We start from the raw sequence: 18739 nt of genomic DNA, 5'->3' as shown, positions 1-18739 counted from the left end.
AAAGGGAAGCCGGTCAGGGTGGGGATGGGGAGGGGGTGACAGGAAGTGGAACAGAGCCATTCCCATGGCTGGCACTAAACTCCTCCATAGCAGATCTGTCTGGCAGAACACTTACTATGTTTGCTAAATAACATTGGGATGGTCAAGTGCCTACTTCGTGCTAATCTCTGAAGGGTTCTTTGTGCCCCCAAGATAGCCCCAGCCCAGCCTCTATAAAAGGATGCATTTGAGAAGTTTAAATAGCCCATGTCTTTAATCCCAGCACTGGGGAGGCAGAGGCAGGCGAATTTCTGAGTTCAAGGCCAGCCTGGTTTACAGTGTCAGTTCCAGGACAGCCAGGGCTACACAGAGAAACCCTGTCTCAAAAACCCAAAAATAAATAAATAAATAAATAAATAAATAAATAAATAAATAAATAAATAAAATGAATTGGTTCCAGGTTCAAGCACACTGAGAAAGAAGAAGACTTAGGGGTCCTGAGACACCTGAAGGGTAAAGCTCCTGCCTCTGACCTCGACGACCTAAGCTCAATTCCTGGGACCCACCCTGAAAGAAGAGAACCAACTCCCACCCAAAGGTGTCCTATCCTCTGCTGCCCACAGGAGCATTGGTGTGTATGTGCCGGCAGTGACACACAGCAATGAGAAGGACAACTTTTCAAAGCCTGAGACTCTTTCAAGGCCTTTTCTGGGACCTGGTCTCTAGGTTAGGTACCATTCATGCCCCAAGTGGCAGACCAAGTACCTGGGGTTCTTGCAAGCTCAGGGTCTCCCAGCATGGCTCTAAGATGGGGTGGACCATGAATATCTGGCAGCTGCATTGTGGTCCCCTGGCTTCCTGCCCCAGTGAAGAGCAGAGACAGGCACTTGGGTGGGTGGCTGAGTCCACAGAATAACAGCAACTTCCTGGGACAGAAGAGACATAGTGTCTGGCCTGGAGCCCTGCAGTGTGCACATCAGCTGATGGCTCTCTCTCTCTCTCTCTCTCTCTCTCTCTCTCTCTCTCTCTCTCTCTCTCGCCTGGCTGATCCTGGGGCTTCTGGCTGAGACTGCACTGAGGAGCAAAATAAATGGCCTTCTGTCAGCCTGTGCCCTGCTGAGGAGGGACATTCCACTCCCCAGCCTTGGGTACACAGCGGGTTCACTCTGTGCTAACTGAGACCCTTGTCTCAAAAACTCAAAGGAGAAAAGGAAGGAAGAGGGGGGAGATGGACATGGACACAGAGATGTCCACAGCAGCCAGCAGGTAGAGATATCTGTGCCTATAAACTGATGATGGACACACGGTGAGGCCTACCCACATACTGGAATATCATGCAACCATGAACAGGAACGAGATTTTTTGTTTGTTTGTTTGATTGTTTTTTCGAGACAGGGTTTCTCTGTATAGCCCTGGCTGTCCTGGAACTCACTCTGTAGACCAGGCTGGCCTTGAACTCAGAAATCCGCCTGCCTCTGCCTCCCAAGTGCTGGGATTAAAGGCGTGCGCCACCACGCCCGGCTCAGGAACGAGATTTTTGACACCCACATCATTGAAGGCCCTTAAGGCTCAGTGAGAGACCTAGATGCAAAAGGCCACACAGTTTGGAACTCCATGAGAGACCAATAGAGACAGGAAGTGGGTCTGTGGGTGCTGGAAGTTGGGAGTTGGTGAGAGTTCATATCGAATGGCAGTGGAGCTTCAGGATGGAGATAAATGGTAGAGACAACTGCGCAAGTGTGTGGGCGAGGTTCAAGTTGCTGAGCCACGCACCAAAAAGTAAGAAATGCTCACATACCACAGGATGGCCTCGAACTCCTAAACCTCCTGTCTCCGCCCTGGATAGCAGGCATGTGCTGTCACACCTGGCAAACACTGGCCGGCTTTATGTTAGTCACAGTCACTGAGGTCCCATGGCCCATGGTCTTAGGCATGACCTTCAGCCTGACTGTTCACCCCTCACACCCCAAGCTGCTGCGTCCCCATGCTCAGCCCTTCCATCTTCCGTCTCTGCTCTCCCGCTGACCTGAGATAACTCTTAAGACTCAGCAGATTTCTCTGGAGAAGACTTGGGAAGCATTGCTCAAAATACCTGCCGCAGGTGGAGGGGTGACTGCCTGGCTGCTGAGACTCTCCAGAGGCCCCGAGACTCTCGGGCTTGTGTATGGATCTTTACGAGGCGGCCAAGGCCTCCCAGACACATGATTCCTATCTGGGCTCCACATGGCTGCACCCGTGAGCTCTCAGCCACTCACAAAATGTCCCCAGAGACTTGGAATCAGACACGAGGAGGTAAGAGGGAAGTGACCGCCTGAACACTTCAGACACCCCAGGATCTGGGCGATGTGACCCAGCACGAGTGTGTGGGGGAAGGACCCCCCCAGTGTGCTGACTGCCCAGGAAGGTAGGTGACTTTCGCAGCAGCAGTGGGGGTGGGTGACAGGAACCACTCACATCCTCCCTTATCTCTGCTCTGAGCCTCTCAGATGCAGAGCCAAAAGGAAGGGCTCTGGGCGGAGACCCACTGAATCAAGCCCTCAGTGGGTCTGGCCACTGACACCCAAACCCAAATGGGGGCCCTGAGAACTGGGCAGGATTCACAGCCAGAAAGGAGCCAGGGAACGTGTCACCCTGAGCCCGGACTCACTGGCCAGGGCCTCTGCCCAGGACGTAAGCTGAGTCCATCTCAGAATAGCCAGGAAGCTCGAAGTTTTCCACGCTGTGGCACCCTCCAGGCTCGGGTGAAGTGAGGCTCCTGTGTCCCTCACACACCCGTCTTTCCCCTTCCCTCTCTCTTCCTGCAACTTCCCATGCCCACAGCAAGCCTATCCCACCCCAGGACCTCAGTTCACAGAGTTTCATCTCCAGAGCACTCTTTCTAGGACAGCCAGTATCCACTGGATGGATGGATGATGGACACACAGTGTGACCCACCCACACGCTAGAATATCATGCAGCCACAAACAAGGGTGAGGCTCTGGAACATATGTTACAGCTGGAGGATCAAGGACATAATTCCTAGCCAGGTGGTGGTGACACTGAGGAGGTGGAGGCAGAAGTCACCCTTATATTATGATCTTATTGAGTCCTTGTTTGCCCCCAGAGTGGGTTCTCCCTGCTGGGTCAGGTTTGCTTGGTCCTTGTGCTATTCCCTGAGTCGCCCAAGTTACTGCTGATAGAGCTGATGTCCTCAGGGGAACTATGTCCTAAGTGCCACTGCCCAGAAGGTGGGACTCTTGCAGCAAGGCCCCTCCCCTGCAGCCCAAGCTCCTCCCCTTATCTTCTTCCGGAGGAATCTGGCATCGACCTTTGATCGGGGACATTGTTCAGGGACATTGTTCGACCGCTGAGCAGGGTGTTGTGTGGCCATTGGAACTGGCCAGGTTTCTGCAGGAGCGATCCGTTTTTTGTCTGCGTGGGTCTTTTTGCTAATGGCAGTGTCAGCAGACGTGGGGGTGGGGAGAGTGGAGAGTGATCCAGGCACGGTGACACATACCTGTCATCTCAAAACTCAGTAGGTAGAATCAGGACGATTCAGGGTTTAGGGTGAGGGTCTCAAATCCAGCCTGGGCTACTTGAGACTTTGCCTCAAAAAAAAAAAAGGCATGGGAACTGGGTGGGCAGTGGTGGTGCAGGCCTTTAATCCCAGCACTCCAGAGGCAGAGGCAGGAGGACCTCTGTGAGTTCGAGGCCAGTCTGGTCTACAGAGCTAGATTCAGGACAGCCAGAGCTATACAGAGAAACCCTGTCTTAAATAAAATTAAAGTGGGATGGGATACATAGCTGTAACTCCAGCACTGGGTAGGGAGCTAGGAGAGAATCCCAGGCTCTGGCCTCCACACACATGTGCACACAACAGGGACACACACACACACACACATACACACACACACACAAGCAACCCAAACCCAATGTTGCCAAAGTAAAGAGCATTGGAGCAATCTCGCTCGGTGTGAGAACTCCAGCCTCAGACCCGCCCTTCTTTCTCCTCGATCTTCTGCAGTTTTGGGATTGACAATGCAGCAGGTCCCAGGAGCGCAGGGTCAGCTACCAGGAATATACAAACCGAACTAAAACCTTTTCTCTATTCGTGCGCTCCCAAGAGGAAAGACAGGAGCCCAGAGCCTCCCAATACCTATGCATAGGATGACCACGACAGTGTGGGTTCGATTCTGCCCCAACCCCTGTGCCATGGGGCAGATGGGAGCCCCAGAGAGGTTAGAGTCTGGATAGCAGTTACCGGACCCCAGTGTCCTTGGGAGGCAGAAGGGAACATGTTGGGGATCAGGTGGCCTCAGGGATTTCAGGAGAGTTCCAAGGGCTGCACGGGGCACCACGAGGTTCTCCTGTGAACAGGCCTGACAGCCTCCGGTCCCCACTTTGGCGACCCTCACTCTGGAGTTCAGGCTGGCCTGGAACTCAGCCTGTAGCTAGTGATGACTTTGAACTTCTGATCCTCCTGACTCTACCCTCCCCCATTCTGGGGTGTCAGGTGTGTATAACCTCTGTGCTGGGAACGACACCCAGGCTCTGTCCGTGCTCGGTGATGCTTGTGCCAAACTCAAACATCCTATGCAGCTGGGGATAACCTCCAACTCCGATCCTCCTACCTCCGCTTATCCAGTGCTAGGATGACAAGTGTGTATGGCTACACCCACTTGTTAAATGTTTAAGTACCTGAGTCAAGCTGTTGGCCATTTGGTTTGCAAGCTCTGGTCTTACAGATAGCTGAGAGTCCCACTAAGCCCTGTCCCCTGCCCCAATCCCATCCTGGCAGAGGTGAATGGGTCCTAGAAGGCGCTCCGAGGGTGGTAACCCGGCTGGAAGTGGGTGTGGATCAGAGCTGTCCCCAGCAGGCTGCACTGTCCTGAGCAAACTTAGGGGAGCTCTGGAGCCCTGGTGCACCCTCTGCTGGACTGAGTCAGAACTGCAGGGAAGTGCCCCACAGTGCCTGCTGTGTGCACACCCTGCAGAGCATACCACCTTCTGTATATGCTCCTGTATGACACAGTGCCCGCTCTATGGCCTCCTTGTAGGCCTCAGCTTTTGACGGGTGCCGGCTTCACTGCGATAGTCTGCTTTAGGAAAACTGGGGAAAGAGCCATGTTCACTGGACACACTCTCTTCAGAGCGTAGTGTCTACTGTAGGCAGTGGCTGCACAGCAAAGTGCCTACTGTATGCTATCCCTGCAAGGGAGAGGGCCTATTGTACATATGCACCTATTGTATATACTGTGAGCTATATGCTCGCTCTGCCAGACACAGTGTTTCCTGCACACTTGTATCATGAAGGACGGGGCACCTAATGTATACTCCCCTTCAGTGCCTACTATGTGCACTACCTGGATAGTATATCTGTTGCATATTTTCTCCTGTAAATCTATGTCTGCTGTATATCCTCCATGCAGAGTGCATGCCTACTGTATACCAGGACAGAGTGCATGCCTACTGTATACCAGAACAGAACTCCTACTGCACGGGCCCCTCTCTCTCCCTAACACGGTCCTCATCTTTGCTTTGCTGAGGTCCCTTCCTTTCACAGCAGGACGTCAGGATTGTCTCTCATTCTCCTGCTGACCCTGGCTAGGCCACCCTTGCCTCTAGCCCCTTTAGTGGTTATATGTTCTGTAGGGGTTCTCCTCACAGCCCATGCCTGGCCTTAGCATCTTTTCTTCAACAGGATGATGGGTGTCAGAAATCGGAGTCATGGCCATGCATGGCCACCTCCCCACACTGGGCTTGGCTGCTGGGCCATAGCTGTGTGCACACAGTGACTTGCATAATAATGTCACGGAGTGGTCACACTCAGAGATGTTTCCAGCGGCTGTCCTGTGCTGAGCCCTGTCCAGAGGACCTCCCTGAGGCAGGTGTATACAGCAGACACTGTCCTCTATGTGTAGTAAATACTGCAGGCAGTCTGCTTTTCAGGGAGTGCATACAGCAGGCACCGTGCCCTGTGAGGAAAGCGGGCCAGAGGTCAGCCAGGTGGGCTTCCTAGAGGAGGCGAGTTCAGCGCCCAGGAATAGCATGGTCCACACAGCACTGATCATCGCAGTGCGGCGTCCTTCTGCCCGGCTGCCGGGAGGCTACACGAAGGCGATGGGGTCAGGGGGTCCACAAGAGGCTGGCAGAGTGCCGGGAATGGGAAACTGAGGCGGAGGGCTTGAGGCCAAAACCAGTGGAGAGAAGCAGCACTGGCGTCCAGGCCTAGAGGGCGGGACCGGGTGGAGCATTGGTGACGGCAGCGCCTGGGAATGTGGGGCAGGGAGGGTCCCTCCGCCCCCAGCGGGCGCGCGGGGCCTCGTGAGGGGATGCTTGGGACTCGAGTGAGGAGTCGGGGGGCGGGGGGGGTGGAGATGCGAACCAAGGCAGGAAGGTCTAACTGGGGAATGATGTGGACCAGCGTGGAGAGGTCTAATTGGGGGTAACAGGGACGGGGTGGGAAGTCCCAGTTGCAGGGATGATGGAGACCTGGGTTGGGGTCCCAGGGATTGTTGGGACAGAGCTAGGAGCCTGGCCTGAGTGGGTGATGGGGATGAGGAGAGGAAATCTGGCGTATCTGGCTGCGGGGTGCTACGGAGCAGGACGGGGTACTGAGAGTGAGAGGGCGCCCTGGCATGGACTATCCCACCCCAAGCCCCAGCGCTAGGCACATTCCCTGGCCCTGAGCGCGGCGCCCGGAATAGCAGTCCAGTCACCCCCGCGCACCGCCCCGCAGCTGCACTTCCCAAGGTCACTGGCACCCAGGATATCAGGACCAACGCTGGGCCGCTGAGCTGCGCTGTCAGACACAGTAGGTCAGCCCCCTGCCGCAGGTCCGGGCCCAACGCGTGCGCCCTCTCCTGCCGCACGAGGGCGCCCTTGGCCTGCGCCCTCGGTGACCCCAGCCTGGGCGCGCCTAGGAGGCCCGGGTGGGAGGGATCGACCGAGTTCGCAGTCCCGCACTTTGGGGCCCCGCCGCTTCCGCCAGTCCCCGGGGCGTCCCGGGGAAACTTGGACGTATTGCCTTGGGCTCTCAGCAGATGGTAAGTCCCTCTTCCCATCCTGCCACTATTCCACCCGGTGTGGCGGCGGGGATGAGATTGGTTTCTTTCCCTGCTCGGAGCGAAAGCAGCAATCCCTAGGATGGTGGGTGAGTTTGGGGGTCGCACTTCCTACGGGATGGGACTGAAACTCAGGAGACCGACACCCCAGTGACTGGTGCACCAATGCGGGAGAGGGATGCAGTGCTAGATGCGGTGCTCGGGAGAGGGCATTGACAGACATGGGTAGGAGCCCCCCTCACGAAGGGGGTTATGAGATGGCCTTCCCCAGCCTCCTTCTTCCTTCCTTCCCGGGACAGCCCAGTTTCTGGGCCCGCAGAAGGAAGGGTCCGGCGAGTGTCTTGAAGCAGTTCCCGTGAGTTTCCAATTTACAGCCATCTCGGTCCCAAGGTGTCCTAAAGGACATCAGATTGGCTGACAACCGGAGAGACCCTGGTTCCAGCCGGGCCGGGGTACTTTTGTCCTCCTTACCCCTTTTTCAGGTACCTGGACCCTGTGGGCTGCAGATCTTTGAGAGCCCGTGTGCCCTTCAGAGAGCCTGGCCCGGGCCCAGAAGGGACTCACTTCATCTTGGTTCCCTTCCCTCCTGGCTGGTCTTGCCAGGCTGGGATCACGAGGAGGAGGGCGTCGGCTGAGAATGACTTCATCCGGTCTCTACAGTTGGGGAAACTGAGACCTCCACTCAGCCCCACCCTGCTCTTCTTGTCCGCAGATCCTCTAGGCACCGCAGCCCGCAGCTCTGGCAGATGAGACCATGACCCACGTGTTGGCAGGAGGCCAGGTCAGCCGCCCAGCGCCTGCCACGGGGTGGGGTTGGGGGTGGGGAGGAGGTCCCTTAGGCTATGGGGTACCTGGGAGCACAGCGGTCCCCAGAGGCTGGGGGGCAGCTGGGAGGGGGACATCCATTCCACCCTGAGTTTCTGGATGAGCCTCCATTAATTATCCCTCTACAGGCTCTCAGAGACTCAGGGATGGGGTTCCGCGGGTTTTCACTGCACAGATGGGGAAACCGAGGCCTGGAGAAATGGAATGGTTGGTTCCTGGCCACCCAGGAAGGTAGATGAAAGGGGTGACTAAACTTGCAGCCACCTAAAAACTGTCCTTAAAGGATTCCTTGTGCATTATAAAAGAACACACTGGGGCTGGTGAGATGGCTCAGTGGGTAAGAGCACCCGACTGCTCTTCCAAAGGTCCTGAGTTCAAATCCCAGCAACCACATGGTGGCTCACAACCATCCGTAATGGGATCTGACTCCCTCTTCTGGAGTGTCTGAAGACAGCTACAGTGTACTTACATATAATAAATAAATAAAAATCTTTAAAAAAAAACAAAAACAAAATAAAAGAACACATTGTCTATAGGAAGAACTGATTAAGGTGGGTGTGTGGCAGTCCAGGACTAGCAACTTTGTCCCAGGAGGCTAAGGGAGGAGGATTTTTCAGAGTTTGAGCCTAGCCTGAGCTACAGATCAAGACTCCCATCTCAAAAGGAAAGCAGAAGCCTGTCCTAGAGCAAAAGCCCAGTGCCCACTGTCCAGGAGCTAGTAGGGGAGGCAGGAAGGTCACGAGTTCAAGGTTATCCTTAGCTACTCAGGAAGTTTAAGACCAACCTGGGCTACAAGACCCTATCTAAAAAAAAAATAAAAAAGAAAAAAAGAAAGCTGGGCGTGGTGATGCACGCCTTTAATCCCAGCACTCGAGAGGAAGAGGCAGGCGGATTTCTGAGTTCGAGGCCAGCCTGGTCTACAAAGTGAGTGCCAGGATAGCCAGGGCTACACAGAGAAACCCTGTCTTGAAAAACCAAAAAAAGAAAAAAAGAAAAGCACGTGTGCAAATCTTTAGTCCCAGCACCTGGGAGGCAGAGGCAGGCGGGCCTCTGTGAGTTGACAGACCAGCCTGGGCCACATAGAGAGTTTTGGGACAGCCTGGATTACATAGCGAGAGTGTCTCAAATAAACACAGGAGGAGGTGGAGAGATGCTCAGTGTTCAAGATCTTTTTTTTTTTTAAGATTTATTTATTTATTATATGTAAGTACACTGTAGCTGTCTTCAGACACTCCAGAAGAGGGAGTCAGATCTCCTTACGGATGGTTGTGAGCCACCATGTGGTTGCTGGGATTTGAACTCCTGACCTTCAGAAGAGCAGTCGGGTGCTCTTACCCACTGAGCCATCTCACCAGCCCAGTGTTCAAGATCTTACCTTGCTCCTTAAGAGAACCCACAATTGGTTCCAAGCACCCATGCCAAGTTGGGAGCAACTGTAGCTCAGCTCAGCGAAGGGAGTCAATGCTGCTGGCATCTTCCAGCGCTGCACTGTGTGCATGTGTGTGCACGCGTGTGTGTGTGCATGCATGCATGTACACATGTATGTATATGTATGCTGTTTTCAAGACACAGTGGTCCTGGCTGTCCTGAAATTCACTCTGTAAACCAGGCTGGCCTCGAACTCAGATCTGCCTGTCTCCCAAGTGCTGGATTAAAGGAGCGTGCCCTTCTACAAATAACATTAATTTTAAAACCAAATAACAACACATACAGTTCCTAGTTCCCCACCCTGTGTCTGACCTGAGCCTATAACGCCCTCAAGGCTTTCCAGAGATGGGGCAAGGCTGCTGTTACCTCAATTGTTTTTAGAGACAAGAGGACCCAGAGAGGTTTGGCTACCATCGAACACACAGCCAGCCAGGGCTGAGATGGCAATTCACCCTGACCCTGCTCTTCACTGCCTCTTGGTAACCCTGTGCTCCCTCAAACCCCGCCTCTTCCCGCTTCTTCCGTTCTTGCTGTGGACTCTCCTGAGCTGTGATTTGAGGGGTGCTGCCCAGGTAAGGGGGTGAAGGATCCCAGAAAGCTCACAGGGATGTGGGTGAGATAGGGGACTCCAACTCTCCTCCTGGTTGACCCTACTCTCTGCCATCAAGTAGGGTCCGGGAGAGTGGACGCCCTGGGGGTCTTGGAGCAGGTGTTCCAGCTCTTGTGGTCGGGGCGTCTCAGTGCGCAGACGCCAATGTGTCCGGTAACCCGGGAATCCCTCCCCTCCCCTCCCCTCCGCCGCAAGCCGGGCCGCGCCCTCTGCCTGCCTACACATGCTCTGTGCCCTTTAATCTTAAGAAGCCAGCTGGAATGCGGGTGGGGCTGGTGGGGGCGGAGGGTGGCTTGGCGGGTGATGGAAAGGGGTCCCTGAGAGGCTGTGTGGGGGTTCCTGCTACACTCAGACCACCCTGGTTTTTGCAGACTTCCCGGAGAGGAACTTTGTTGGGGCGACAGCCATGAATACCGGGTGTGCCAGCTGCCGGTAGGCCCTCGCATCTGCCCTGTATCCCTCTTACTTGGTTCTGCCCACCTCAAATACCCCTTGTTGGTTTGCCCGGTTTATCCACCTATATCTTCGCCCAGGACTGCCCTCCAGGGACCACACCATTCCGAGACCTGCAGTGTTCTCTCTACAATGGCCACCCTGTCCTGGACACCCAGAAAACCTACCAGTGGGTGCCCTTCCACGGGGGTGAGTAGCCTGATCTACTAGGGTTAAAAGGAAAAAGAGAATCTTGCGAGGAGTTAAGAAATACTCTGAGTGGTGGGCATTGGAATGGGGTTTTAAAGCATATGTAGGAGTTGGTGAAGGAAGGACACAGTCCCTTTTACACAGGGTCAAACTCCAGCCTGAGGATTGACATAGAGTCTTATCCAGAGGCCAACAGTTTTCAAACTGATCCCACTAACAGGAAATGTTGTTGCACGGAGCTGAAAATAGCAGCTTATATAACTGGGTGCCCGGGGCAGCACGCCTCCAGATTGAAGGGAGACAGGCAGCTTCAGCCGCCAGCGTGGTGAAGACAGATAAGACCAGTCTAGAACACAGAACATTCCATCAGCCCTGGGCTTCCTTTTTGCCCCATCCCACCTGCACAGAGTTCCACTAGGTTGGCCTTGTCCCCAGCAGGGTCTGCCAGCCAGCCTGCTGCTAAGTGGCTCAGATAACAGCTGTGCACCTGCGGGTTTCATCTGACAGGCAGGGGAAACTGAGGTACACAGCAGGCTAGCGGTACAGTCAGGCTCTGGGTCTAGTTAATTTGGGCCTGAACGGGAGGGCGGAGTCTGGAGGGAGAAGGGTGGGGCCAGGGAGGGGAGGGGCCTGGATGGAGGAGAATGGGGTTGTGGCCTGAGAGGGGAAGGCCTAGAGAGAAGATGATATAGAGGTATGACTTGGAAGAGATAGAGAGTGGAGAAATGGAGCGAGGAGGAAAGGAGAAGGAAGACTCAGGGTGTAGGAAAATGTATGGGCTGGTGTTGTGGCTTACGCCTTTATTACCAGTACCGGAGAGGCAAGAGGCATGTGGCCAGCCCAGTCTACATGGTTCTCGGACAGTCTATCCGTTCTCGGACTCTATCTCAAAAAAAGAAAGAAAGCAAACAAGCACACTGCCTAGAGAAAGAAGGGTGGAAGTGGGCCATGAAGAGGGCAGAGCCCAGAGGAAAAAAAGCGAGAAGTGGGGCCTGGGAAGTGTTGGCGCCTGTAGGGGTTTAGGCTAAGCCTGAGCTGCAATGAGCTGGGTGTAGAGACTGGCGATGGGCTGGAAGCCCCAGACTCACCACCCCTCCCGCCCTCAGCGCCCAATGTGTGTGACCTCAACTGCCTAGCTGAAGGCCACGCCTTCTACCACAGCTTTGGCCGCGTGCTGGATGGCACCCCCTGCACCCCGGGTACCCAGGGTCTCTGCGTGGCAGGCCGCTGTCTGGTGAGGACCCATTGACCCTGCCCTATCACACCCATCTCCCTGCAGACTCTACCTTAACGTATGGCCCTACTCCAAACTGTCTCAGGGCAACTACATCGGTTTTCCCACACACACCCCTAAAACCTACACTCCACCCACCCACTGTTCAGGTTCAGACCCCAAACCTCACTGGGGCTTCTCTCTGGCTTCTCCTTCAGGGCCCCGCCCATATAGCTCCAGGCTCCACCCACCCTTCCAGTCACAAGCTATTCGTGGCTTCTCTCACAGTCTTTTCGCCAGGCACAGCACACCAATTTTTCCAGTCTTTGCACACCCTATAGACCCTTCCTCCTTTCAAATCCCGCCTTAATATTCAGGCTCTGCCTACCACCAGGCCACGCCCACCAAAAAGCTTTGTCTCTAGAGTCTGCTCCAGTGCCTTGTTCTCACTAGGTCCCGCCCACGTAATTCCTTCAGTCTCGCCCACCTATCAAACCTTGTTCCTTAGTCCCGCCCCTCCCACAGCCCCGCCCTCTCATGCCCCGCTGATTCTGACCCAGTGTCCCGTCCCCCCCCCCGTCCCCCCCCCTCCCCCGCAGAGCGCAGGCTGTGACGGGATACTGGGCTCCGGCACCCTCGAGGACCGCTGCGGCCTCTGTGGTGGCGCTAACGACTCTTGCCTGTTCGTGCAGCGCGTGTTCCGCGACGCCGGTGACTGTCCCATTCTGACTCACCACCAGCGCTTGAGAAACACAGTGGAGAGGGGTGTCCCTTTAACAAGTTTGGCTCCTGGGAGCCAAGGCTCTTGTTGATTGGGCTTCCCCTGATTGGCCTCTGACAGAGCGTCCCACCCTCCCTCGAATAGATGCGCTTTTAACCCCTTTCCTGCCTCCCCTCAGTATCATCTCATTTATCCGCAGCTATCGGTCCCTGAGCACAGTATCGCACCCAAAGTGTACCTTGCCGCTGCGAGCCCCAGAGCATCCCTCCCCTGCGCACCCCAGAGCGTCCCTCGCCTGTGTACCCCAGAGCATCCCTCCCCTGCGCAACCCAGAGCGTCCCTCGCCTGTGTACCCCAGAGTATCCCTGCTCTGCGTACTCCAGAGCATACTTCCCCTGTGTACCCCAGTGCGTCCCAGTTCATCCCACCACAACGCACCCCTGCACACACCAGCGCATCCCAGAAAATCCTGCCGCGCTACACCGCAACCCTCCGCCTGCCTCAGGTGCCTTCGCCGGCTTCTGGAATGTGACTTTGATCCCCGAGGGCGCCAGGCACATCCGCGTAGCACAGCGCAGCCACAACCACCTGGGTACCTCGGGGCCCCTGGGGAAACTGAGGCTTGGGCTTGGGGACAGGCGGTTTTCGCGAGCACAGGCTGACTGATTCTTTGCAGCGCTGGTTACCCGCGGCGGGCACTACGTGCTCAACGGTGATGGGGTGCTCAGCCCGCCTGGCACCTACGAGGCTGCGGGCACCCGAGTGGTTTACACCCGGAGTGCGGGCCCAGAGGAGACTCTGCAGGCGACCGGCCCCACCTCCCAGGAGCTGCTGTTACAGGTGGGCCGGTGTGGACAGTTCGGGGCGGGGCACAGGCACACTGAGGTCGGTTAGCTGGGGAAGCACGGTGCTGAGGGGAAGTTGGGCCACCAGCTCTCCTGTGCCCTCCCGCTCCAGGTGCTGCTGCGGGAGCCCAACCCAGGCGTACACTTCGAGTTCTGGCTGCCCCGGGAGCGCTATGGCCCCTTTCAGGCTCAGGTGCAGGCCCTGGGCTGGCCCTTGCGACAGCCTCAGCCTCGGGAGGTGGAGCCACAGCCTGCAGAGACTCCTGTAGTCCCCGAGGCCATCCCTGCCCGTGTTGCATCCCTGCCACCAGGTGAAGCAGGGACAACGGTGCGGGCGGTGGGGGTACCAGGCAGGGAGCAAGGCCCGTCTCACACACGCCCCCCTCCCCGTAGACCCCTGCGGGCCATGCCCCGACAGCCGTGGTCGCGCACACCGGCTTCTTCACTACTGTGGCAGCGACTTTGGTGAGACTCTTGACCTTTGACCCCTTCCACTGACCCAAGTGACCCTGGATAGTTGCTTGATCCTCACCCTTGATCTCAGCTGACGCAAAGGCACTGAGGGCCCATATGACCCTCTGTGTCCCTGTCGTACAGTGTTCCAGGCCCGTGTGCTGGGCCGCCACCGCCAGGCCCAGGAGACCCGCTACGAAGTGCGGGTCTTGCTCATCTACAAAAGCCGCACGCCTCTGCGTACTCGAGAATATGTATGGGCACCAGGCCACTGTCCGTGCCCACCACTGGCCCCACACCGAGAATACCTGTTGGCTGCCAGGCGACTCGTAAGCCCTGATGGCACGCAGGATCGGCTACTGCTGCCTCACGCTGGCTATGCTCGACTCTGGAGTCCCGCGGAGGACAGCAGAGTTCGGCTGGCTGCCCGGCGCTGTCCAGTCTAAACCCCTGGAGGTTGGATCCTCAGCAGGGCTCCTGTTCTGGCGTCCCATGACTCAGGAAAACCTCCCACCTGGAAGCTCATATATTTTAACCAGGGTCTCCCTGACTGGCCTGGAACTCTGTGTAGACCAGGCTAACCTTGAAGTTATGGTAATCCACCTGCCTCTGTCTCTGCAGTGAGTGCTGGGATTAAAGGTGCACTCCATATCTGAGAACTTTAAGGAGCTTCAAGATCCTGGGCTACTTTTCCGCGAAACAACTTTCTGTTCATCTCTTTTCAAGTTACTATTTAATTTTTACAAGAACGTGGAAAAAGAACAAATCCCTCGCCCCTCACTTCCTGAGCTATAGGGACTCCAGGACACCCTAGAAGAGTGGCAGGCATTGTGCACAGACACACCCCCATTCCCATCTTTTCCTAATCTGCCCGGACACCCAGTACAGACTAGCACAGGAAGTACGAGAGGTTTGGGCACACACAGGAACCGATGTGCCTCCTCCTCAGTCCTCTAGGCTATGGGTTCATTTCCGCTGTATATCATGGGTGTCTGTCCTACAGTCGCTCAGCAAATCATCCCCAGTGGGGTGTTCCTTAAGGCTATCCCTTCTGAGTCCTGAATCTGTCACGTGGTCTAACCAGTTGCCCCACCCTTCTGCCTCACATCTGCTTCTGCTTCACACCCTTCTCACATCTGCTAGCTCTGTCTGTGAACCACTTAGCTCTCCAATGACTATTTACTGAATACCGACTGTATGTGAAAGACCCAGCGAGTCCTGGGGAGATGCCGTGCTGTGCCGGGATAAGCAGGGGTCACTCTGTCTAACGGGCTTTCGAAGGTAGTCCCCCCAAACTCCACACAATGTAGGTCCGTTCTACAGGGATTTGTGGATTCCTTGCGCCCCCTGGTGGCTGGACATGGATTCCCAGTTTGGGAGATGGCCTACAAGTTGGCCTGCGGCAGCAAGCAGGCTTCAGGAACCTCACACAACTACAATGGCTGGCCAATGTGACACAAGAGACCAGGACAGAGTCATCCCTGACAGGGTCCCTGTGCTGAGCCTGATGCACCCGGCAGGAAGAGTAGCAGAAACATGGCAGAAAGGCACACGATGCTGGTCGCACTATGGTGAGGCTGTTGGGCTCCCCTAAGCCTGGAGCTGTCCCATGAGGCCCGGACATGTTAAGATTCAATCTGAAGGGGAAATAAAAAACCACGAGAAGACAGCTGCTGCCCCAGGCCTGTGATCCCAGCACTTGGGAGCAGAAGCAGGAGGACCATCACAAGTTCAGGGAAATTTAAGGCTGCCCGTTTCAAAATAAAAGGAAGGCCTGAGGCTCTGGCTGCACTGCAGAGTGTTATGTTAACTCGAAGGCCTGATGTCAGATTCCCAGAACCCCGCGTAAAAGGCCGCATGAAAGATCTCTGGGGCTCATGGCCAGCGTAGTCAAATCCATGATTTCCTAGTTCAGCAAGAGAGCCTGTCTCAAAAACCAAGATGGAAGCCAGGTGGTGGGTGGCACAGAACTTTAATCCCAGCATGAGGGAGGCAGAGGCAGGCAGATCTCTGTGTGTTCGAAGCCAGCCTGGTCTACAGAGTGAGTTATAGGACAGCCAGGGCCATAAAGAGAAACCTTGTCTTAAAACAAACAGGGCTGGCAAGATGGCTCAGCGGGTAAGAGCACTGACTGCTTTTCCAAAGATCCTGAGTTCAAATCCCAGCAACCACATGGTGGCTCACAACCACTGGTAATGAGATATAATGCTCTCTTCTGGTGTGTCTGAAGGCAGCTACAGTGTGCTTATGTATAATAATAAATCTTTTTTTGTTTTGTTTTGTTTTGAGACAGGGTTTCTCTGTATAGCCCTGGCTGTCCTGGAACTCACTCTGTAGACCAAGCTGGCCTCGAACTCAGAAATCCTCCTGCCTCTGCCTCCCAAGTGCTGGGATCAAAGTCGTGCGCCACCACTGCCCGGCAATAAATCTTTAAGAAGAAGCAAACAAGCCGGGCAGTGGTGGCACAGAGGCAGGAGGATTTCTGAGTTTGAGGCCAGCCTGGTCTACAGAGTGAGTTCCAGGACAGCCAGGGCTACACAGAGAAACCCTGTCTTGAGGAGAAAAAGAAAGAAAGAAAGAAAGAAAGAAAGAAAGAAAGAAAGAAAGAAAGAAAGAAAGAAAGAAAGAAAGAAAGAAAGACAGAGAGAAAGAAAGAAAGGAAGAAAGAAAGAAAGACAAAGCAAACAACAAGAAAATTAAGATGGAAAGCCATTAAGGCCTCTTGTAGCCCAGGCTGTCCCCTAACTCATTATGTAGCTGAGGATGACCTTGGAGACCAGATCCTATCCTAGCGAACAGCAGGCTTATCTGTGACGTAAGAGCTAGACCAGTGTGAGGAGCTGAGCATTTGGTTTAGGCCTTGACAGGGGTCTTCCAGGAATTCACAGACTCCCCACCAGATGACCTGAAGGGAGGAGCTATTGTCAGTTTCCTTTGGAGCCCCTCCCACCCAGGACTTCCCTCCACCCGGACTCAGAGCAAGCCCATCCACCCCATGGCCCTGGTCACACTTGTCAGACCACATTTTCAAAGCAGCTGTTACAAACACTGTCTCTAGTGCCCAAGGGGACCATCACCTGGGCCTGGGTGGGAGTCATACACAGTCCTCCAAAAGCCCAGGCCAAAGCCCCACGGACCCTGTGCCCTCAGGCTTCCCTCCTCTCATGTCCCCAACACTCCTGCTTCAGGTGCAACAGGGAGGACAGTGCCCCTCCAACTTGCCAGGCCCCACCCTGCCCCAGAGCTTAGCACAGGCTGTGCCCTCTCCCAGAACCTTTGAACAGCAGCTTCTGTTGCCCCTGGAATATACATCTTGACAACCTCACTTCTATTTATTACTTTGTGAGACAAAGTCTTACTACATAGACCAGATGATCTGGATCTTACCATGTAGCCATTGCTGGCCTGCAATTTACTATGTAAATCAGGCTGGCCTTGGACTCCCAGAGATTCTCTGGTCTGTGCTGTGATTAAAGACTTGTTATACCATACCCAGCCCAAATGCTACTGAAAGTCTCCTGTAGCCTAGGCTAGCCTCAAACTCCCTATGTAGCAGAGGATAGCCTTGAATTTGTGAATGCTTTGAGCCCAATACCCCAAGGTCCAACTTAGTTCCCCCTTCAGGGTAAGGGTATGATTGGTCTGTTGGCCTCTAAGCTACTTTGTTTTCTGGAAATTGTGTTGGATGCATAGAACATCATTACATCCCTGTGAGCAAATATCCTGGGGTTTAGGACTGACCTCACTGCTGTAATTCTACCGGACATTCTAATTGAAGAGCCTGGGGTTGGGGATTTAGCTCAGTGGTAGAGCGCTCACCCAGCAAGCAAAAGGCCCTGGGTTCAGTCCTCAGCTCTGAAATAAGAAAAAAAAAAAAAAAAAAAAAGATTGCCATGAGTTTCAGGCTAACCTGGACTACAAAGTAAGACCTTGTATCAAAAAATACAAAAACAAACAAATCTAATTGAAGACCCAGGGGTGGAAAGTTGATGGAAAGTAAGAGGCTGGGGGTGTGGCCAGGGGTGGAGCCCTAGTCCAGTATTCAGGAATTGCAGGATTCCATTGCAGATCTACTAAAAATAAAATCTAAACACCAAGGTGGTCTGTGTCTGCAGGGCACTCACCCGGACTCTGGCTCTGTCCCACACTGATCCCATGTGCACAGCACAGCACTCCAGCTGCCCAGGCAGAGGTGTCAGGTGGGTGTCAAGAGCTGCTTGACTTGGGGGCTAAGAGCACCGAGTGCTCTTCCAGAGGTCCTAAGTTCAATTCCCAACAATCACATGCTGGCTCACAACCATCTGTAATGGGATCCGATGCCTTCTGGTGTGCAGCAACAGTGTACTCACATACATAAAATATAAATAATCATTTTTACAAAAGTGCTGCCTGACGCTCCTGGCTCCCTCACTCCACAAGCTAACCATAGTGTTTTGCCTTTGCTTCTGGGAGAGACATGAGAGAATGAACCTGGCCACAAGTCTACCACAGGGGTGATAGATGTGCGGGTGGCTGTGTTCTCCTGACAGACATTTCTCCCTGAGGCAAGATGGAATAGAGAGATCTGACAGAGGCCGAGAGATGTTCCCAGCATGCATGCTGCTGGCACACACCTGCAACTCCACGTGCAGAGATCTGCCCCATCTGCCCTCTCCGGGCGCCTCCTGCACAGGCCAGCACATAGACACAAAACAATGAAAAATCTTAGAAAATCCCAATAACGGGGAAGAGGACTGGCTGCCTGTGCTGGGGTGCCTGAGTCACTCCCGCTGCTGTGGGAACCCCAATAAGCTCTGCCTCCCAGGCTGACCTGTCTCACTGCTTGTATTTGGCCCGTGGCTGCCCTCTCTATCTGGAGTAAACACTAATACTATCTTTTTATCCCAAGCAGAGGGACACCTTGCATGGTGGCTCATAGCTGTGATGTCAGAACTTGGGGAGCTGAGACGGGAGAGCATATGTCTGGGCCAGCCTGGGCTA

The 18739-nt window shown here is 54.7% G+C and overlaps 1 protein-coding gene across 8 annotated transcripts; it reads left to right on the top strand.

The window, feature by feature from the left end:
- Window positions 1-6329: 6329 nt before the first annotated feature.
- On the top strand, window positions 6330-15567 carry Adamtsl5 (ADAMTS-like 5). 8 transcript variants are annotated; one of them, XM_011243526.3, is made up of 14 exons: window positions 6330-6772; window positions 7735-7803; window positions 7976-8078; window positions 9657-9847; window positions 9947-10038; window positions 10257-10317; window positions 10419-10527; window positions 11634-11761; window positions 12340-12451; window positions 12967-13053; window positions 13138-13301; window positions 13419-13617; window positions 13700-13771; window positions 13904-15550. In XM_011243526.3, exons 2-14 carry the CDS (start codon window positions 7777-7779, stop codon window positions 14203-14205), a joined length of 1647 nt encoding a protein of 548 aa, XP_011241828.1. In that variant the 5' UTR covers window positions 6330-6772; window positions 7735-7776; the 3' UTR covers window positions 14206-15550. The 8 variants fall into 8 exon arrangements, 5 of the variants coding, with proteins under 5 accessions (XP_011241828.1, XP_011241827.1, NP_001272364.1 ...); XM_011243525.3 differs by lacking the exon at window positions 6330-6772 and adding an exon at window positions 6798-7004; NM_001285435.1 differs by lacking the exons at window positions 6330-6772; window positions 7976-8078 and adding an exon at window positions 6912-7004 and having other exon boundaries at window positions 13904-15567.
- Window positions 15568-18739: the final 3172 nt, after the last annotated feature.

Source organism: Mus musculus, chromosome 10 (assembly GCF_000001635.26).
Source record: "Mus musculus strain C57BL/6J chromosome 10, GRCm38.p6 C57BL/6J".
Lineage (NCBI taxonomy): Eukaryota > Metazoa > Chordata > Mammalia > Rodentia > Muridae > Mus > Mus musculus.
Note: the sequence above shows the minus strand (reverse complement) of the source record. Positions and strands in the feature narration are given on the sequence as shown.

Coding starts and splice junctions, on each gene's coding strand:
- Adamtsl5 (XM_011243526.3), top strand. CDS start 7,777: ATGACCCACGTGTTGGCAGGAGGCCAG. Junction 13,302..13,418: donor CCCAGGAGCTGCTGTTACAG/GTGGGCCGGTGT, acceptor CTCCCGCTCCAG/GTGCTGCTGCGGGAGCCCAA. Junction 13,772..13,903: donor CTACTGTGGCAGCGACTTTG/GTGAGACTCTTG, acceptor CCTGTCGTACAG/TGTTCCAGGCCCGTGTGCTG.